The sequence below is a fragment of the Hetaerina americana genome, unplaced genomic scaffold, assembly GCF_022747635.1.
Source record: "Hetaerina americana unplaced genomic scaffold, ioHetAmer1.1.p SCAF_5, whole genome shotgun sequence".
NCBI lineage: Eukaryota > Metazoa > Arthropoda > Insecta > Odonata > Calopterygidae > Hetaerina > Hetaerina americana.
This window is the reverse complement of record NW_027287095.1, coordinates 91,230,361-91,252,802: the sequence shown is the minus strand read 5'-3', so window position 1 is coordinate 91,252,802 and position 22,442 is coordinate 91,230,361. Positions and strand designations below refer to the sequence as shown.

General features: G+C 36.5%; 3 protein-coding genes across 6 annotated transcripts in view; 1 reads left to right on the top strand and 2 right to left on the bottom strand.

Annotated features, from left to right (window-relative positions):
• The window catches only part of LOC139694340 (transforming acidic coiled-coil-containing protein 3-like), a 48,257-nt gene extending 44,416 nt beyond the window's left edge, over window positions 1–3,841 (bottom strand). Inside the window, exons 1-2 of the mRNA XM_071592842.1 lie at window positions 3,774–3,841; window positions 1,313–1,561 (exon numbers count right to left, since the gene is read on the bottom strand). Of these exons, the coding sequence (XP_071448943.1) occupies window positions 1,313–1,468 (156 nt within the window). The 5' untranslated portion in view covers window positions 1,469–1,561; window positions 3,774–3,841. The remainder of the gene's footprint in view (window positions 1–1,312; window positions 1,562–3,773) is intronic.
• NANS (N-acetylneuraminic acid synthase) lies at window positions 653–21,081 on the top strand. 4 transcript variants are annotated; one of them, XM_071592845.1, is made up of 7 exons: window positions 7,132–7,188; window positions 7,413–7,456; window positions 15,467–15,603; window positions 15,694–15,909; window positions 17,032–17,155; window positions 19,579–19,814; window positions 20,567–21,081. In XM_071592845.1, exons 3-7 carry the CDS (start codon window positions 15,472–15,474, stop codon window positions 20,933–20,935), a joined length of 1,077 nt encoding a protein of 358 aa, XP_071448946.1. In that variant the 5' UTR covers window positions 7,132–7,188; window positions 7,413–7,456; window positions 15,467–15,471; the 3' UTR covers window positions 20,936–21,081. The 4 variants fall into 4 exon arrangements, with proteins under 4 accessions (XP_071448945.1, XP_071448947.1, XP_071448944.1 ...); XM_071592844.1 differs by lacking the exons at window positions 7,132–7,188; window positions 7,413–7,456 and adding an exon at window positions 653–1,200; XM_071592846.1 differs by lacking the exons at window positions 7,132–7,188; window positions 7,413–7,456 and adding an exon at window positions 3,915–3,927.
• Window positions 1,653–2,927, bottom strand: LOC139693478 (DNA-directed primase/polymerase protein-like). The gene has a single exon (XM_071591655.1). The coding sequence runs from the start codon at window positions 2,925–2,927 to the stop codon at window positions 1,653–1,655; it is 1,275 nt and encodes a 424-aa protein (XP_071447756.1).
• Window positions 21,082–22,442: the final 1,361 nt, after the last annotated feature.

The window sequence follows — 22,442 nt, the reverse complement described above, 5'->3', positions numbered from 1 at the left end:
ATCACAATTGTCAATAAGTCATCCCTGCTCCATTCCACGTTTCTGTGTGAAAGGGAATCACATCCACCGTTTTCCATACCTAAAATTCAAACTTTCTGTACACAATGACAGTGACAGATGGAGTTGCACACAACAATCACTAACAATATCGCCGTATATAAATAAATGTCTAAACACTGCACATCCTCGGTTTTAAAATTAGCGTTGAAATTTTATCTGAACGGTACTTATCCTAGGTATCAGGCGAAATTCTTTCCTTAAAATATGGTAATAAAATGTCCCAATACTGCTTTTAATAAATAAGCCACCCAGTCAGAAGGGAATTGTGCAAAGCACTCAAGCTATTGCTAGATTGCGATTACATTCGAAAATTTTATTCCTAAAACCAAAATGTGCACCAGAGCCACAAACAACACAAAAATATCAGAATATCCTACGGTTTACTTATCACGAATTGGATTCTACCCACACGCTACATGACACCGTAACCACTGCCATCATGATTACAATTAGAATATTCAGTTTAAAATGACATAACTGCTAAAACGGTACACATTAGGAGATTTCATTGTTATAATGAAACCTCGTTAAAGAGAAAAAACTTGATGTTCCATGGCATAAGGTTTTAACTCACCAAATTTGGCGTAGCAGAAATTCATTTCCCTGCAGCGAACACCTGCGTTTATTTCTAGTCAACTTCAAATTCGTGTATTCCTGAACCAAAAATCATTGTCTTCAAGTGAAAATCTTCATTAAAAAGGAGCCATGTAGCAACCCAAATCGATTCAAATCTACGGAGTACGTATTTAAAAACTGAAACTCACATGAAAAACCTACGCGCAACGTTCACCTACTGAAAGAACTGTGACGATACAACCGGTATTATAGGTCACGTGAGCAGCACAGATGACTCTACTTCACCATTTCTGCGGAATCAGAACGAAGCCTTTTATGGCTATCAAACTCTACAAACAGTGAAAAAAATAACGGTCGGTAAGAAATGAAAGTTAGTCCAGGTGGTGAATCCTTACAGACATTTTCACTTGCACGTTATCAACTCTGACGCTAACATGACGGTAAATGACTGCTGCGAAGCGATTATCGAATCTCTCGCCAGACGCGTGCGCAAAAACAAAATTTTTCGTGTTGTCGACATGTCGTCTAAACCCAACTTAGAAATATAAGGCTTGGACGTAAAAGGTACGTAAACAACGTGAGAATTCGCGGATTATTAATAACAACATACAGGAAAATAAACCCTTCAACGTTTGAAAATAAAGTTTAAACAAATTGATTACACTGAAGCAATTACCTTCAGGGAAGCTCTCCTGGGTTTTTCACTTTCGGTGCTCAGTGTGAAGGCACTGATATCCTTGAGTACAACACGCGTAGCTGGTACGCGACCGACTGGAGAACAAATGTTTGTTAGAGACGGTTTAACTGTTTTGGCATGAATAGACTCCGTCATCCCAGTGGAATCTTTTCCTCTTGGAACATCTGGTACTGAGTCAACGGGGCGGTAATTCTCGTCCCCGTTTTCAAGAAATGAATTTCCAATTTCCTGAAAAATGTCAACACCGAGTAGATGCAAAGGGAAGAATATTAGTTTAAAATAACTCACAGGCCAGGGAGCATTTATGTGAATAATAATATCAACACTTGGTCGCTGCAAACAAAAGGTCATTGTCACCAATGCCAAACTCAGGGACATCCCCCTTCTCGCAGTCACCTAATGTTGTCCCCTTATCACTTACACCACCGTAGTCTCCAAAAGTCCCGAACTCTACAAATATTTCATCACTAACAGAAGAGCATTCCCACAAACTAACATCTTCCCTCTCAAGATCCGGATCTTCCTTCTCGATAATGAAAGAAACCTCTGGGGGCAACTGTCTTTCTACCGACTGAAATCCAATGCAGTCGGGATCGTGACATTTCTGATACCAAGTCCCTCTCGAACCATCAAGCACAATGTAAATATTATTACTACGATGGTGCCGCCCAACTTTGGCGCAAAATCTGTAATCCTGTATGTCAAACTGGATTCGTTGTCCTTTAGGAGTTGAGGTGACAGTTCTTTTCCGAATTCTGCCACACGGAGAAATCAATTCAGTCACAAATTTCTCCAGTACACAATGACTGACACTTACTTCAGAAATCGTTGAAATCTTGCGATTTGCAGTTTCTCCTCTGAAACAAACTTCTTTTTGACACCCGAATTGAAGGGGTATTGCCGGAACCTCCCCAATGCAGGTTATAAGCGAATCAAGAAAAAGCTTCTCTTGTGAAGTATCTTCAACTGGTGTATACACATTAAAATCACTCAATAACAAAGGAGCATTTTTACCCAGCTTTGTGGAACGGTATAATCTGAAATGCCTATTTTTTGAGTACACAGACTCGTCACAAAATAACTTTTCGCCATCCTTACGTCCACAAACAAGCAATTCACATATTTCTGCGTGAGTGACACCTCTCCATAATTCAGGGTTTACATCTATTACTCTGGGATCCGAAATGACTTCTCTGATGCCGGCACAAACTTGCCTGACAAATCTGCCAACGTTAATATTATCTCGGAAAATTGCTTCTTTACACTGATATATTAAATGACAACTAAATTTAACGTCAGTACTGGAATCTAAAATAAGAACGTTAGATTTGTCCACACGCAAATTGAAATAATGGAAAAGATAATTGGACACAATCACAATGAACGAATTTACAATTTTCACTGGGACTCGAGGAGTATTGACACGGATATCATATTCCAAATCAAAGTAGATTTTACAAGGAGTATTCTCCGGAATGATTTCATACGTGCACCTAACCTGGCCTTTTCTATAAGAGTCATAATGCCAGAAAATTGCTGGGTGGGCAACTAAAAATAACCTTTGCCCAGAGTTCTGTTGAAATGCAAATGCCATCAGTCCATTTCCTCTGGTTATCGCGCAGTCCAGGGCGTCCTTTTGTTTTTTGAAAATTTTCCATGTTTGGGTAGGTCCCTCCAAATGACGTAGATTCTTAGGCAACGGTTGAAGGGTCAGGTGCAATAAAGCTCCTTCCTTTCTGCTTAGTTTGTTTTCAATTTTCTTAATATGTTTCCCATAAAAAGATCTGGCAGAAATTGGTTTCAAACTGGTCTTTTCACGAGGGCTACAACTTTCCACAATGTCCTACAGGGCAAGAAAATCAACTTGATAACATATCTTCAGCTTTCTTAACAATATTCACCAATTACCATGATTTAACAGTAAACTTTAAATTTCCAACCTAAACAGCCTGAACAGTTTAGGCTTAAATTCCACAATACACCTTTCCAAAAAATAGGACAGCATTCAACATTCTTTATATTTATTGATGGCACGCACACATTTACGCTCATGATATAATGGAAAAAATCAAAGGAATAATGAGACCTCTCCAACAAAAAACAAAACCTACAACCTAGTATTTCTTTCACATGAAAAATGCTAGATTTCGCTGCTTAAAATAAAGTTCAGTGACTTGAAAACACACAATGAAAATTCAAAATGTTTAGATGGGTACATTGAGCTTAAAATCTGGTTCTTTAGTTCGTATACAACTCATACCATAGGCTAGAATTAGTTTGCGTAGATGCATCGGAAATAACTCCCAAACACTGAAGCCAAATAAATCGACACTAGTCTGGTTATAACTACGTACCATTTCGAAATTTCCTGAAATGTATATCTGTGATCACTGAATTACACATACGACCATATATGCATCAAACATTCACTACGGCTCACTTTAACTGGCCCCAGCTTGCTCACGAATTGAAGTTCACCTACGGCCGTTAGGAATCGCGCCGAATGTATCCTTCTTTTGAAATGTTGGTTGACCAATCACGTGTGCTTACTGTCGTTTGTTTTTTTTGTCTTTTCAGTCTTACCAAATGTGAAGGTAAGTTGAAGGTACAATGTAACCAACCGTGCTTGCGAAAGGTACTACGCACCTTTTAAAAAACCCACGGTTTTCCCATGCACGTAGTTCTTGAAAATTTCAGCTGGTCGTAACTTGCATTATGTTACTGAATAACGTCTAAGAGCCAGTTACGAATCTTTTTGATCCGATGATATTTCGTAGATAGGACGAAAGGGAGATCGGTTATTAATATGTACTTCTCACAATTTTTTTTTACTTTTAATAATTGCATTGTATTTTGTGTCGATGTCAGTATATTAAAATATTAATTTTACAATTTAATTTTTCTTCACATTGCTATCTTCAGCCATTTTCTTCTGTGGTTTTCGTGAAATTGGAATGCAACAAATTGTTTTTTTTGTTGGTGGTAGAAAAATAATGTATTTATTCTAAATGAAATGCCTCGTACAAAACTAAATCAAATTAAAGTTACTAATCATTAAGCTAAACAATGGAAAGAAAGTAAAACCCAAAGCCGTACACTTAAGGGCACTTATAGGTGGAATATAGAAGGGGGTGGGAAAGTTATTGTTTGGCGGGAAGCCAGAGGCCAGTGACCCGTCACTCAAACAAATGAAATTTAAAATAAATAGTTCTACCAATTACTCCCTTGATCAGGTATTTGCACACCAAATTGACCTTCACAAGTCGCAACCACACACACACGCAGGGTTTACGGGGCGGGAAGCCCGACGCCAGTGACCCGTCACTCAGATCTGAGTGACGGGTCACTGGCGTCGGGCTTCCCGCCCCGTAAACCCTGCGTGTGTGTGTGGTTGCGACTTGTGAAGGTCAATTTGGTGTGCAAATACCTGATCAAGGGAGTAATTGGTAGAACTATTTATTTTAAATTTCATTTGTTTGAGTGACGGGTCACTGGCCTCTGGCTTCCCGCCAAACAATAACTTTCCCACCCCCTTCTATATTCCACCTATAAGTGCCCTTAAGTGTACGGCTTTGGGTTTTACTTTCTTTCCATGCACTCGGCCGTAGTACGTTCTTTATCTATTTAATAAGCTAAACAATTATTCAACATATTTACATTCAGTAGATGCATGTGTGCAGTAATATGGCCAGAAAAATATCGCTTTGAAATTGCGTTCATAATATTTTTCTTAAGCATGGATTGGGTTGGATATCTGCCACGAGGTTATTCAATTTTTGAATCTTGTTACACCAGTTGCTCTGGAATTTTCTGGTGACTATTTAAAAATTTTAATGCTTAAATTTACAAATTCAACCGTCTTTTTGGGGCTGCAGTTGGGCACATAAAGTTTACCATCAGTCCTCGTGCGATGAGAGTATGATTGATTAACAGGGAAATTTATTTAATTGCTCCTTGGCATGGATCAAGTTTGTAAAATTACATACACTTTCCCGGGTGAAAATTAGAATTGAATAGTGTTAGGTGCTCTCTAGATGAGATATGTTAACCATGATATAACTGCCTATTTTTGAATCTTTGACACCTATAACCTCGGGTGCATATCCCCATATGAAAAGGCCATAGGTTAGATACTGCGAGACGGGGCAAAATAAACATTTCTCAAATATCCTGCTGGGATCAGCTTTTTCAGTTTCAAGAATAGGTAAGCACATAGGTATAGTTTCCCATTGACTCCTGAATTGTTTATGTTCTACTTCAATATAGAATATAGTTTGGTGCCTAGTAAGTTCAGTTCTGATCCCCCTCTAATTTTATCAAATCAAAATGTATAAGAAATTGAACTCTGTGGCCTTGTAAATTAATAAAATAAAATGCCACCTCCTATATCCGTAATAAGTTAGCACCTCTCGTCCCGCAATGAAAACAAAATTTTTGTCATGATGGTTTGTAGAAAAAGAAATACCACGGCAGTGACCAACCAAAACCTCTCAACCCGAACATCCTTCTGCAGTAGTAAGCGGGAATGTTACTTCGCCAGTGACCAACTACAGACCCAGTCACTCAAACCAAATTGGGATCATTCACAGGGTTAAAGAGACTCCGTTTAGGATACCTGGGCTTATGAACAGATGTACACTATCCGTGACTGCTTACGTAAATAAATTCTGAGCTGAGAAACACAGAGCTGACACATTCGACAAGGGCCGAACTGCTGGGAGAATATTACTCAAAGTTAGCAAAAAACAGGGAAAGACGAGCGTCTGCGTCGGATACGCGTATTTCAGCGACAATGTAGCCCTCCTCAGCAAACTGTAGGAAAAAAGGACTTGCAACCAAAGGTAAAAAGTCATCATTAATAAATTTAGACACGCTGTAATGTTTTTTCTCAGCTGTGAATTTTTAAATTTGTCTTTTAAACTGAGTAAAGTTTCTCATATTTTTTATTTCTGTGGTAATTCATTTTATAGGTTTAGTCCCATTGACTTTGGTCGTAGACTAGCAGCTTTGATTCGATTGTATTTAAGATGCAGGGTTGACAGGGTTCTGATATGTTGACTGTGGTGTGAGCATTTGTATGGAAGTCTGACAAATGTTGTTTCATATAGTTTACTGCGAATAGAATGTAAATGGATGGAAGTGGTAGGAGCGTAAGATTAGACGAACAGATGAAATTGGAAGCTCAGATGCCATGGGATGCGAATAATCTTCTTTTGCAGTTATGACTTGGGAAAAAGGATCGGCCTCAGAGAATGACAGCATATGTAATACAGAAATGGGTAGATAAGGCCGTAGAAACACATTAATAGCACATTTTTGGTCAATATTTTCTTCGAAGCCAAACTTAACTTACTTGAAAGACAGAGTATGTGTGTCTCCCATGCCAAATTTGGGTCTAAATGGATGCTGATAAATTTTATATTTTGACAATTTCATGTTATTGGGAGACTAATTTGGCATAGATGAGCGGAATTATATTTTGCATATTCCATGGCTCTACAGTAAGGTCCAAACTTAGACATACTAAGGTCCAAAAAGGAATGTAAAACCAATTATGTGGAGAACATTGATTTTTTCCTAATTATCCTGGTTCTATGCTATCCTGTTTTCCAATCTCATAATCCTTTTGCTGTAGATGTTCCCCTCAACTAAGTTCAAACATTTAGTTCTGTCCTCTTTGTCCCCCAGAATTGCTACTTATCTGTTTAGGAATTTCTGTATCTTCAATTCATGTCCAGTCTATCTCAATCCTGTTCATTGTACTATTCAACTGATAGGTGGGTCTCTGTGGCGATGGAATACAATTGACTAATATGCCTTCTCATCCTTCTTCCTGTAACGCACAGTTGTCTAAGGTGAGCAATGGCCTCATGAATTTCATAAGTGATCAGTTTGGTGATATGTAATAAAGATTCTAGAGTCAAGTAACCTTATTCATGAAAAATCGGCTCTTTGCCACTGTTGGAAAAATTACATAAAATATTAAAATTAATACTCAAAATTCTGACAGGTAACACATCATAAGTAACGAGTACCCAAACCAATTTACGGATTAATACTTTGGTTTCCGGTTTTCCAGATGCTATGAACTTTTTGGACTTCACACTCGTTGGGGTGGTCAAGGCAGGAGGGCTTTTTGAAATTTTATTGTGGTACTCGCATGTCGAGTTCCTGGTTTCTGCCTGGTAGAAAGTTCCCTCACTCAGTTGGGAAGAAGATGTTAATCCCTTCTCATCCCAATTCTCCACCCAATATCCTGACTAACACTGGCTGAAATTGATCGATATAATAACATACGAATTAAACTGCAATTACCTCGTAATTTTAGTACTTTACGCATTAAAATAGTTTTGTGAAATTTTTGTAGTCGAGGTCGATGGATACTGTTATGGGGAGGGGTTAGGTAGACCCAACCCGGGCTTCCTCAGCATGATATCACTTTGCCCCCCTCCACCTAGGGGAGGGGGGAAGAGCCAGCAGCATTGGTGGTCTGCCCATACCCTGGCTACTCTCCTCCCTGATCCATTTCCCTATGACTCCACGCTGCAATGTCGTCACCAATGGTACATTCAAGCTTGATCATGAACTTCAAAAGTTAAGGCATGCTCGACTATGTCAGCAGGATGAGCAGCAATGGATGCCAAGCACTGGAGCTAAAGTGAAATGGCATGATTTGATCTGCTGTGTGCAAAACTCTCTCTAATTGGTGACATGGGGAATGGGAGGCTGAAGAAAAGAGAGGGGTGGGAGTTCGTCTCCCACCTCCCTTTTTCACCCCACCCTAGAGGACTGCCTTAGCTTTATTTCCTCTGAAATGTCATTGTAGCATGTTACTATCAATTTGAACTCCTGCCCTTTTGAGGGAGTGGCCAGCCGCATATACAATTGATTGTTATTCCTGATTGATTTCCTTGAAACCATATATATTACGTCTCTGACTGGTTGAAATAATTCTATATTCCTGCAAGCTTTTTCTAGCCTGGGCAATTTCCCATCAATTCCTTCCTAATTTGGTGAATCTATATCATATCTAAATAGAAAATAGAGGTACTGTATTACAGTACAGTTCCTGTGCTATAGATACTCTATGTCTATACTATCTCTATATATAAATGGTACAGCTGTTTTGCAAATAATATCACCCTATTCACTAGGCTTCCTTCCCTTATCACTTTTTCAAAAGTGGTATTGAATAGGATGCATGCTAGCTTTTCTCCCTGGCATTCACCACTTTGGATGACCTGCACTTCTGACAGTTTCCGGCCAGCCATAATGCTGACCACTAGTTTCACTCATTGACATCTTCAATGGCATGACTCGTCTTCTGTAGGTTTTTACTTCTCTTGGATTGCAAGATAATCATTGTCCATTAATACTGTCATACCCAGCTTTATGGTCAATAAATAGGTGATGTGTGAGTTACTAATTTACCAATTTCAAACCAAAAGATTTAAGAAGGCTTGTAAAGGCATGTCTTGCAGGTGTGGGCTTTAGCAGGTGAGCATTAAAGCTACTGTAAATGAAAATAGAGTACAATTGTTTGAAATAATTGTTAACAATGCTTCATGATTGGCAAGAATAAACTCATTAGCATTTTCACAAGGAGCATGTTATACACATTTCACATCATTTAATAAAGTATGTTTTTTGCGAAATTCCCTTCCAGCATTTGAAAACTGTGGGAAGGTTGTTTAATTCATGAGAAAACATTAAACAAACAGCTTCAATATTCTCCTAGCATTACTAGGAAAAACTATGACAGTAGTGAGAAGCAATTAAAATATTTACGCTTTACACATTTATTTCATTCATTTTGTGAAATTGCTCTAAAATTAGTGAAATTGTTATATTACATTTATTTAGCAAAGCTTCAAGGATTTGGCTAATGGTTTTTAGGGATTAGTAAAAAATAATTTAAATTTTCATTACAAACTAGTCGCTCTTTTTGGATTTTGCGCCAACAGATTTTACTTCATCATCATTGGTCATTCAACCCTAAGATTGGTTGAGTGCAGCCCTCCATCCTACCCTATTTGATGCTAATTGGCTTACTTCCTGGTATTTTTTGCAATGTACTTACTTCTTAATTTGTCCCATGCATTTATCCCTTGGCCTTCCTCTTGGAACTTTTCCTTCCATTATATTCTTCACAAATCCATTGTGCCTCAGGGTGTGGCCAATCCATTTGGTTTTTCTTTTCACTATGGTGTTCCATAAGATCTGTTCTTCATCTATTCTTCTGTATGCTTCTTAATTTATCCGTCCATTCAATCCTAAGCATCCTCCTTCAGCACCAGGTTTCGAAGGCTACTAGTCTTTTCAAATTATAGCAGCAGACCAGGAGGGTCTTCAAAGGTCACTAAACGTATTGGATCAAGTTCTACAAAGATGCAACATGAACTTAAACAAGATGAAGACTAAAAATCTAGTATGTGGACTAAAAACCTAGTATGTGGACTAAAAATCTAGTATGTGGAAGAGAGAAGCTGAATACAGAAGTCACACTGGAAGGATAAAAATTAGAGCAAGTGGATTCCTTCACCTATCCTGGAAGTACCATCACATTGGATGGAAGAAGTACTACAGACATCAAGCGAAGAATAGCTCCGGCTAAGAAAGCATTCACAATGAAAAGACTACTGCTGTGTTCAAGACGAGGAAACAATACATAATCACATTCGTATGTAGCGTGGCACCCAATGGACCACAAGCATGGACCATCGAAAAAGTAGACCAGGAAAGACAAGAAAAAGCAGATTTTGCATGATTTATTATTTCAGGATTTGATGAAAAGAGAACAGTGTTATCACTAGAGATAGGGTATAATGAATAGACACAGGGATTTGACAGTAGTGGAGAAAAAGCCTTACCATCTTCATGTATGGAATCTCAACTCCAGCACAACTGTGGAAGCTATTCAGGAATATGTTCGAGAGGAAATTCCTGATCTGGATACTTCATCGGTCATGGAAGTTGTCAAGCTCGAAGTGACCCGCGGCAACCATGCCTCCTTCCGCATTTCAGTGAATAGTGAGCTACGGGAAACCCTCATAAAGCCTTCATTTTGGCCCAAATATGTGCACGTCGGAAATTATTCTTTTTGGAAGACACGCCCGACAACATCGACAGGGTAGCGAAGTACCTCAAGGTCCTGCACATTAACATTCAATGTCTTAGTAACAAGTTGCTGGATCTTGAGGTCCTGATGAGTGAATATAAACCTCATGTCCTTTGTATTAATGAACACTGGTTGAAATTAAGTGATTTGAAATTTTTAAATCTACCTGGATATTCCATCGCCGATGTATTTTGCCGTTCAAAGCATAGAAATGGAGGTGTATTGGTTCTAGTTTCACAGTGTGTGCGCCTTTTCCCAACCTGTTTCTCACAGGATTTTCTCAATGAAGAGTTGTCCTTCGAGTCCTGTGTCGTGGGTCTCAGTGTAAATAATGTCGCATATCATTTATTATCTATCTATCGTTCTCCCTCGAGTGATTTTAGTGTTTTTCTTAACAAACTTGCCAAACTATTAGAGCTAATTCATGATGCTATACCAAAACCTAATTTAATTATAACTGGGGACTTTAATTGTGATTTCGCAAGTAATTCCAAAGCCAAACAGGAATTCTTAGATATCCTTACCTCTTTCAACATTTGTGTTACTAATACCGAACCCACTAGGGTAAACGGCCTTTCCTCTACTATTATAGACAATATCTTAACAAACATTGATTTGGGAAAAGTAAATACTGAAGTAATCAAATCCCACATATCAGATCACTATCCTCTTCTATGCAAGATTTTAATTTCTTCTCCTAGTCACTGCAAAAAAATTTATAAAAGGCAGTTTACAGAGCAAAACTTTATTATCTTCAATTATATGTTGAAGTCCCATGATTGGTCTGATTTATACCAACTCAGATCCTACAATGACTCATTTGAGTATTTTTATTCTTCATATCAATATTACTTTGACATTTGTTTTCCATTGGTCTCCCACAAAACTAGAAACTTGTCCTTAAATACTAGAAACCATTGGGTCACCGATGAAATACGATGCCTCTCGAAAAAAATGAAGGAGTTAGCTATCTCTTATAAAAATAAATGTAACTCGATAGACTGCTTGGAGTATAGAACACTGAAAAAAACGTACCGTCAAAAGTTACAACTGGCTAAAAAAACATTTAACAACTGTAGAATTCTCAATGCCGATAACAAATCTAAAGAAATTTGGAAGATTATAAAGGAAGCTAAGTGTTCTATCAATAATCATCATGATTTCAAATTACAGGACTCCACCGGTAATGTTATTTCTGATTACTCTCAAATGGCATCCAACTTAAATGACTTCTACTTGTCCCACCAGACTACTACAAATACTCCAATTCCTGTTAATTATCCTCTAATCCCAAGCCTGTCTAATTCATTGTACCTGCTTCCTTGTACTGAACTGGAACTGATGAACATCATTAAAAAATTCCCTAACAAAAGTAGTCCTGGTACAGATGGTATCCCAGGGATTGTGATAAAAAAATCAATTAATTCTATCAAGGAACAGATACTCTTCCTAATTAATAAATCCCTACAACTTGGTGTTTTTCCTGATGCCATTAAAATTGCCAAAGTTGTACCACTTTATAAAGGGAAAGGTATTGAGCAGGATATGAATTCTTACCGTCCAATATCTTTATTAAACCAGATAGGGAAACTATTTGAAAAGGTCTTCCATAATCGACTTACATCATTTCTTGAATCTTTTAATCTCTTGTCTGGCTCACAGAATGGTTTTAGGAAATGCAGATCTACATCTACAGCTACCTATCACCTCGTAAACCTAATACTTTCAAATCTTGATAATAGAATTGAAACCTTGGGACTATTCTTCGATTTTTCCAAGGCTTTTGACCTAGTTAATCATCAGTTACTCTTGTCCAAATTAGGACACTATGGCATCAGAGGTATCCCTTATAACTGGATCAAATCTTACCTCAGCGCAAGGCACCAACAGGTTATTTTGTCAAAGAACGGTACTAATTTTACTTCTCCTAGTAAAGAAGTTACATTAGGTGTACCCCAAGGCTCAGTCTTGGGCCCTATCCTATTTTTACTTTACATTAATGACTTACCAAAAGTTCTGCAGTCAGTTCCAGGAGCCGAGCCAATTTTATATGCTGATGACACTAACGTAATTGTATCAGCACCATCGTTAAACAACTTGACCTTGACAGCAGCTAGAGTTTCCGAACTTCTTTGTGAATGGTGTTCACAAAATTCTCTGAAACTCAACCCTGACAAGTCTGGACTCATATACTTCTCTAATAAAAATAAAGCCCCTGCTTCATTGGCCATTGACCTAGGGGGAACGTGTGTACCTCAAATTTCTAGATCCAAGTTTTTGGGAGTTGTTATAAATAAAAATTTATCATGGGATGAACACATATGCAATCTTCGTAGCAGGTTAAATTCCATTTGCTTTCTTATTAGAAGTATTAGGAAATCTGTAAGCCTTGATATCTTACTTTCAATTTATTACGGAGAATTTTATTCTTTAATTATCTATAGTATTCTGTTCTGGGGTTCTTCCCCTCATTCTGATTCAATTTTTAAAGCTCAAAAATGTTTAATACGATTAATATGCAATGCTCCCTACAATACACCTTGTCTTTCCTTCTTCAAAAGGTTAAATATTCTGACTGTTCCATGTATTTACATTTATGTCGTATGCATTTTCGCTAAAAGTAATATATCCAATTATATGACAAATGACAACGTTCATTGCCACCACACCAGAGCCTGCAGAGACCTGCATCAAACTTATTGCAGGACTTTAAATACATCCCTGGGGCCTAAATCAATGGGCCTCCTTGCACTGAACAGGCTCCCTTACGATTTTAAGTACGTAAAGGATCCAGTCCTGTTCAAAAAGAAATTAATATCATTTTTAAGGAAAGAACAGTTTTATTCTGTAATGGAATTCATGGAGAAAAAATAACCATACTGAATATGGAATATATTTTATGCAAAAAATTTATTATTGTGTCATGCTTTTCTGAATTTCATCATTGTTTAACATCTATATGTACATATGACGTGTCCTATACACTTATCTGATGTATCTATTACACTGTGTCAGTGTCTTCTGGGCAAATAAAGATTATTATTATTATTATCAATGGTTGCTGATTCAGAGCTAAGAAAGGGGAAACACAGTCACCAACAGGGGCACAGTATGACAAGTTGTTGAATAGGTTCAGAGATATTGGAGAAGCTGAATTGATTGAATCGATAGAAAATTGTTTGATTATAGTGGAGAGACAATGTGACGAAGTTGGATGTGGATTCAAAGGTGGTCAGAAGGAAACTTCCCCAGGAAGCCCTAGCTTGGAGGCAGAAGATGACACACAATTAATTTGTACCAAGTCTGAGGGCACTTTTTTCCATTTTCATGGAATTCTATGGTGATATTAAAAACCTTGTTTTCTTCTTCTACAGTTTTCATCATTTCCACAGGTAACACTCAATTCCTGATGCCTTCTTGTTCTTCAAATTTGCTATGGCCTTGTCAAATTCTGCTCTTTAAATTGGTAGGCCTTGCTTAAATTTATGGTGACTTGGTTAAACAAAATTAAGACTATGACCACTACATATTCATTTGGAATTATACTCCTGTTCAAATGATTATTCACATTTTGAATGTCTTTTCCACCTCATATACTTCTTTAAATGAAGAACACAATGTATTTTTCCACTGTTCTTAATTTTCATAGTACTAGTTTCAATGCTTAGGCATCATCAGGTGCTATTAGTATCTAGTAGGTAGTATTAATAACTAGTAGTCCAAAAATAAAAATAGTGGAAAAATACATTGTGTTCTTCGTTTAATGAACATGAACTTCCACAAAGTTGAGCCAGAAACAATTGAATACCTAATGTTCTTCCCTTGAAACTCTTTTCAACACCCATTTACTTTTTCTTCTTCAACTAACTAGCGGATATATTACCTTCTTTCTATTTCGCTGTGCCATATATATGTCTAGTGTCATTCTGTAGTGATTTCATTTTTGCGTTATTTTTCCAAAACTTGTATCTTCTATACAGTCTTTTTGTGAACCCCCTTTCATAATTGATCTCTCTCCAGCCTACATTTTTTGCAGTAATATTTTTTATTACTTTTCACTTCTCCCAATCTATCTTTCTCTATTTGTTCCTTTTCTCCATGATATTTCTTGTGTCATCCATGGTTTTCTAAGCTCTCACTTCCATTTCCCTCCATCACTCTACTTTCAATCCTTCAATTCTTTATTTCTATCGTGCCTAAACTTTATTTTATTTATTAAATTCTACTTATATATTTTCTCCCTTAAATTTGCCTGAGGACCACTTTTCTTGGCTAGATTTCTCATTCTTTTCAAGTCAAAAATTGAACTTAGCTATAGAAGGTGTATGATTACTATCGATAGGTAATTACTCAAATATTTCGATCATAACTTTGGCAGCTATGGATAGCTTTTACCTAATAGGTCTACCTTGGATGAAATTTATTTGATGGTACTTTCAATTTATATGTTCTTATCTTGTGAACATTCAATCATTCCAACCAACCAATTCTTTCAGGCCACAGAATTGTAATACTCTGCCACCTCTCTCATTCTGATTTCCCTTACCAAACTTTTCAGCATATTTCTTTTCTTGCTTTTCTTATACCTATTAAAGGAGTTGAAATCCTTGATTTTTACCATATTATCATTTCTGTTGGATAGATTTGACAAGCTCTCTTCTTTTTCATTCAATTCGTCGCCCTTACCATTTTTTGTTGAGTAATACCCTTGCATGACATTGAAATCAGTATAAAATGCTAATAATTTTACCACTGATCCTGTCTTACATTGATTGACATGGCATGTATTATCGTACCTTATCATTTTTTTGTTTCTGCCATTATTTCTTCTAAATTCTCAGATGGTAAAAATGTAGAGATTTTCTGGTCCCTATTTTTAAAATTCCATATTGATTTCGATTGTAAGGATTTTGCTTAATGATGTCCTTAGAAGCCTTACTTCTTCTCATGCCAGAGGTTGTTTTTTCCAATTCCATAGACAATTTACTCTTTTTCCATTATGTTTTTTTTCTTAGGAAAAATGGCCCAGAGTTGGGAAATTTGCCCAAATAGGTGGATTGATGCAAACAGCCCATGCTTCATTATTGCTGAAGTTGGCCAGAATCACCAGGGAGACATTGAGATAGCGAAGTATCTTATCAAGAAAGCAAAGGTAGGCATTGACTACGAAGATCATAGCTTCCAATTTTTTTTATATTGTTCATATATTTTATATTATTGTTTCAATGCGCTTGAATTACAGGAAAGTGGAGCAGATTGTGTGAAGTTCCAAAAGAGTGATCTGCGAACTAAGTTCAATGCAGCAGCCTTAGATCGTCCTTATACGACGGAGAATTCCTGGGGAGACACTTACGGGAGTCACAAGGGTCACTTAGAATTTTCTGAATCTCAATTCTATCAACTTCAGCAATATTCTCAAGAAATAGGCATACCTTTTACTGCATCAGCAATGGATGAGGTAAAGTTGTAGTATGATTTTCAATAGTTATTCATATTTTTCTCAAGGTCCAATCCAAATGCCATAGTCCATAGTAGGGAATATTTTAATGAAAGGGATTAATTCTCTTAGCATTCCAGGTGAGCTTTTCCTTTAAGCAATCTCACATTATTATAGAAACATTTTTACAGCAAATAAATAAGTCTATGAAGGCCAGGCATCATTCAATCTCTTAATTTTTTCTATTTAGCCTCTTTTAGACCATCATGGAAAGGCTAATTAACTAAGCTTTCATTCATAACAGCAAATATGAGTTATGCACCATATCATGCGCCTAGGGTGTCCATTTCTTAGCTTGAGTTGGCAGACTAGAAAAAGTGACTGGGTCATTGTAGGATTCCCATAATTGGAACAACCATGAAAATAAGGAAGACTGCCAGATTTTAAAGTAAGGTAGATTTTAGAAACAGCAAAACATCAATTTATTTTATTGCTTAGACGACATTAAGGATAACCTCACAGATGAGAAACTCACATGCAAGGTCAACAGTTAAATGTATTGCATGTGAGAATGTATTTGAAAATTTCTTCATTAGGTATTTAGCACTGTTATATAAATGAAACCAGTTCTTAAGAAATTTTGTGGTATTCCCAAGACAATTTAATGATTTAAATAAAATTTTACTCTTGGTACCTGGGATAAAATATTCACATGCAGCCCAGATTGTGTGGAAAGCTCATTTAGCAATGATGAAGTCATTATCATCATTTGTTGTGAATAAAAAAGATTTCATTAAATGTGTACAACTCAGTAAGGTGAAGAAAGTAGGAGAGACAAGGGGGAGAAATGTCAAGAAAAGGAGAAAGGGATGAATTTTAAAAAAGAAGCCATAAATTTGATTTATATTTTGTATCATGTGTCCTTTTTTTGTGTTTTTTTCCATCATCTTGCCTATGACCAAACTTATACGTAATCTGTGCATGTATATATGTGCTATATTATTCTGTTGCATAGGGAGGATGGGAGTAATTGAATTAATATAACAAAATAAGGAATAAATGAGGCTTTAATATTATAAAAGTCAAATAACATGATTGAATAAATATTTTAAATCAAAACAACCATCAACTTTCATCTTTTAGGTTTCTCTGCAATTGTTGCATTCAATGGATGTACCATTTATAAAAATTGGTTCAGGTGATGCAAATAACTATCAGCTGCTTAGAAAGGCAGCTGCCACTGGACGGCCGATTGTATTATCTACAGGTATTTATAGCATTACGGGCAGATAATATAGGAGTACTTATTTATGAAAGATTTAACATATTAATATTTTTATAAAATTTTAATTTATACTTGAGCAAATATATAATCATATTATCAAATGAAAATGTAAAGAAGCAGGTACAGGAAGCAGGTCTTGGGCATAGCTGCCCTTCAGATTTATAGTTTGTCTTACTAAAAAGGCTGGGACACATCCCAAAATAACAAGTTTTTTCAGAATGCTCTAGGGGAAAAAAATCAGGAATTTGACTGGACCATGGCACGCTGAACCTCCTCCACTACTTTTTCCTCCCTCTAACTCTCCTCGAGTATTCTCCACTCTTTCATGAAAGATTAAGCATTTTCAATAGTCTCTACTTAACAGTTTCCACTGATGAATTTTCATCTTTTTTAGGTGAATTCACTTCCCTTCTGGAAAAATTATCCATTGCCATTATCCCTGCTCTAATGTCATAATCACGGAGTAGACTTGCACTTTGTTTGATCACTCCCAAGCTAAAATTGATTTTAAGGATGTGATGTCTTTGTTTAATATTCATATGTCTGACAATGAGCGCCCTGCAAATTCCATTACACTCAAACTCTATTTGATTATGTTCTATCTAACGTTGAAGGTGAAAATAATAAAACCATAATCATTTTCAGTAATATATTAAACTATATCCCAGTAATTTACGGCTTTTTTTGCCCAAGTTATCTCCGCCGTCAATATCTGTTGTAAATAAACTTTCTCAAATGAAACTGCATACATGTATGTATCTCTTGGTATAGATTTATGCTTCTAGAAGAGAACTGAGAAAATGGCTAATTGGCATATAATGTAATAGAAAATGGCTGTAAATTGGCATATTTCAGTGCTGAATAGTAACCGAATGTGTGTCCTGAGTCATGAATGAAATTAAACGTTTTTCAACTATTCTTAGAGATCTAACTTTATCCAAGGAAAAAATACTAAGATATTTCTATGATTATTAATAGATATGTTAGTCCTTGGGAGAAACATACACTCAACAATATACCTATATGCTTCTTCTTCTAGAATATATTAAGTTAGGTTTTATAGGTGTAGTGTGCTGATGAACGCTGAGGAGGTAGAAATGTGCAGTATTCAGTATGTTGTTGGGTGGAGAAGGTAAGCTAAGCTTCAACTGAGTTTGATGCTAAATGTGAACATTCAATATCTTAATTTGTACATCTTGGTTCTAGAGAGTTCCTATTACCTTCAGTGGGCCTTATATTGTTGTTGTCATATGGTACTACAACTAGATTTACTAAGTGACTCCATGCTAGCAGCAAGATATCTCTTAAATATTTATTGTTCTATGTTAGAAGTATCAATTCATCCATCACAAGCAATTGCATAATCTTTATCAGTCCCTGTGTTGATGACAGTGTAAACCAATGCGCCATTGACAGTTCGGGCCAACATAAATGTGTGCAACCAAAGTGGAATCCTTAACTTGCTGTTGTTACACCAATGAATGACCTATTATTATGTCACTTGTTACAAGGAGATATTAATTCCAGCCATCTACTTAATCTCATTCCATTTCATGACCCTGCAAAGAACACTGGACATAACCATATGTTCTCAATGTCACATTCACACAGATATTATACTTTTTCTCACCATTGAACCACGAAATATGGATTATGAACTCTTTATGTAATCATTCTGATTTGCATGATACAAGCTTAATGAATTTGAAGCCCAAACTACATCTCTATTTGCGGTACTTTTGCATAATGCATTGTTAGGGTGAATGTCCACTTTTTCCAAGTATTATATGTACATCTATTGTGTATATTCTGATGCCAATAGTAAATTAAATTTTCTTAGAGATGATATGTTTTTTTAAATTGGTATACTTTGTTTGAGACCTAATATTTTGTTTCCACTTAACTAATATAGAGTATGTTCCATTTTTATTCATACTATCTTAGATATACTATGATATATAAAGTGACTATTTGATTGTGATTTCTGTGAAATTCAGTAATTAGGCCTGTGGCTACTTGTCCATCAATAAAATTATTATTATATCTGTATTCGTCCCATGTTCAAAGTTCAGGATTATTCACAATTATATGATGACTATGAATGAAGGGAGGAAGAAAGTACTCGGAGATGAAGAGGGACGTGATATAGAGTAGGATGCTGGATTTTGTGTTTCGTTAGGAGTCACAAATTGTTTTATTTAGTAGCTGTGTCCACCCAAAAACCTACCTTAACCGGTAGATTACCAAATAATAATAATGATGACTAAATTATTTTATTATTTAATCAGCAAAATTGTGGTGCTTTTTTATTCCTCAAAGTGATTTCAGCAGCAAGGTTTTTCTGAACTGTATAATGATCATCAGAATGGTAATAATACACCAAAATTAATAACAAAATATTGCAGGCATGCAGACCCTGGCAAATGTCCACAAGGCTGTGAAATCCATCCTGGATGTTCAGGGACAACATCCACGTCTTTGTTTGCTGCAGTGTACCTCCTGCTACCCTACTCCGCCAAACCAAGTTCACCTGAGGGTTATGGAGACAATGAGAAAGGAGTTTCCTGAGGTGCATGTGGGATATTCAGGCCATGAGAAAGGTTATGTCATATCTCTGGCAGCTGCTGCCCTCGGTGCAAGGGTACGTTGTGTTATTGCTTCCTTCTGCTCCACTTGATTAGTATTGCATCAACAAGGACTGAAACCATTTCAATTGCCAAATCCACAAGGGAAAGTAAGCAATTTCAGTGCAGCAGTTATGTATGAGGCACTGAACTCTACTTTTAGATACAATAATTCACAAAATCATATTGAAAAACAGGGCACATGATTACTTATGGAATGATCAGCTTAGGTTCAGGAGGGAGAGAGGCATGTATAATGATACAGCAATAAAGAGGTCGATAATAGAGAGCCTGAACCTGATCTCACACGCCGAAGACAAAGTTCCCCAAGACCAAAGAGGCATGGAAAGAACTGTAGGTAGGAATGAAAGTTGGAGGGGAATTTGTAAAATCAGTTAGGTTTGCTGATGATCAAGCTTTAGTTTTTCAGTCAGCCAAGGGGTTGTAAGCATTGCTAGGTGCATTGGAAATTCAGTGCGACAGGTATGGGATGAGAATCAATATTAATAAAACAAAGGTTATGCGATTCTCTAGAAAGAAAAAGGCTAAGCTAAACATTAAAATAGGAGGGCAAAAACTAGAGCAGGTAGAACAGTTTACGTATCAGTTTAGGTATACAGGTACTATATACCTAAAAATACAACGTATGATGTGGTTTAGGTACTGTAATATTGTTTTCCTTCCAAAAATGATCTCATATAATTTGCAGGTATACAGTACAAATGTGTAATTAATATGATTTAATTTAAAACTTGTTTTATTTTTTCAGGTGATAGAAAGGCACATAACGTTTGATAAGAATGCCAAAGGAAGTGATCACAAATGTTCACTGGAGCCAGAGGAATTTGAGCATTTTGTGAAAGGGGTGAGAGAGATTGAAGAAGCACTTGGGGTTCCAGTGAAGAACTGCCTTCCATGTGAGGAGCCTGTGGTGAAGAAACTTGGGAAGACGTTGGTTGCAACCCAAGATCTCCCAGTGGGCATAATAATTTCTCCTGAACATTTGGTGGCAAAGGTTGCAGAACCTCGAGGGATAGATGCTGATCGTGTTGAGAATGTGATTGGCCGAGAAGTGGTTAAATGCATTGGGAGCGATGAGAGCCTCCTTGAAACACATCTCAAAAGAGGGGAGAAGTAGACATTTCAAGAAGAATGCCATGATGAAATGTAAATTGAACAGCCTTTTAAATACTCATATTCATGAGTAACATTTTCACAGAAACCAATGAGACATAACTGCTATGAATGACAAATAAAAAATACCAGGATGCTAATATAATGTTTTACTCAAACTTTAGAAACTAAGTAAAGTGTTAAATTCTTTCACAAAATAGTAAAAAAAAAATGATTGGCATTATTGGAAAGTACAAGTTATATTTATTTTCTGATCAAAATGAAACCACCACAGGAAGAGCAGAATAAGTAATTCACTGAGGCATTTAATTTTATATATTTCAAGTGAGGTTTCAATGGTAGATATTAGTTTATTTTTCACTAATTTACATGGATATAAATTTTAGAATAAATAGGTTGAATGATTCTGATTCTCCAGCACGAATCTTAATGTGTCCCAGCGTTTTTTGCAGCTGGCTGATTCCAAATGAGGTAAGTGGTTTATTTACACATTTCTCAATTTTTAAAAGAACCCACAGTTTTAAGTGAAGAAGGTCATACGTACTTGTCATGGAATGCACTACAACCACATCCAGGGTATGGGGTGGGTACTTTGGACAACAAAACTACACACCACTACCTTTGCACTGGCATTTGGGAAAAGAATCCTACATGAATATTTCTCAGTGCAACAGAGCTGATACCAAACACTGTTAGAAATATATACAATCTAATGTATTTTTCACAAGTTCGTGATAGCACGCAATGGAGCAGGGCTACATTCCTTTCTAGATGGGGTTGACGGGAAGTCTTGCGATGAAAGTGGCTGAAAGTGACATCTGTGGATGAAATTTCAATCGATGGCATTTAAACAATAATGTTGCATGTCATTTGAAATGTAATGGAAAATTGCCACTATTCCCTTGGGCAAAAAATCTTAAGTGCCTGTACCTTTGTATCTCATTCAGTTCAGGAATCCTATGTACAAGGTAAGTAATTAAATAATAGCTTCTGCACACAGCAACAGCATTCCAACATTCTACACCAAAACTATTTAATTAGCTATCAACCAAGCCTTTTTCCTCAGTCAATTGATTTATTGAGACTGACCCTAATGGCTTGTTATTCAAGTAAAATGTATGTAAATATGTCTATAGGTATTCTTGTCAATTTCTTACTTCTTCTTACTTTTTGTGGCACTCTTTAGAGCCATATTATTTGCTAAAAATTTGTTTTTATACCTTTTTGTGACCTTTATCCTGTGCTTTCTGCTTCATTACTTTTTACTTTCAACTATGACTATAAGTACTTCTTTTCATTTTCTATTTTTTAAATCTATCACTTGTCTGCTTAGTCCCCCCTTATCAAATTGTGTATTTTCAGGGATGATTTGGTCGAGATGGAGCATAATGATCAAAGAGTAATATCCCTTTTCCACAGTTAACAAGCCAACTATCGTTCAAATTGAAATGTGCTAAGTCATCTTCAGGTGCAGAACTACCTGAAGATGATGCAGCACATTGCAACCTGGT

Excerpts from the sequence above, each read along its gene's own strand:
- NANS (XM_071592844.1), top strand. The coding sequence starts at position 15,472 with ATGGCCCAGAGTTGGGAAATTTGCCCAAATAGGTGGATTGATGCAAAC. Across the intron at positions 15,604-15,693 it reads ATCTTATCAAGAAAGCAAAG|GAAAGTGGAGCAGATTGTGT; the intron begins GTAGGCATTGAC and ends CTTGAATTACAG. Across the intron at positions 19,815-20,566 it reads CTGCTGCCCTCGGTGCAAGG|GTGATAGAAAGGCACATAAC; the intron begins GTACGTTGTGTT and ends TTATTTTTTCAG.
- LOC139693478 (XM_071591655.1), bottom strand. The coding sequence starts at position 2,927 with ATGGCATTTGCATTTCAACAGAACTCTGGGCAAAGGTTATTTTTAGTT.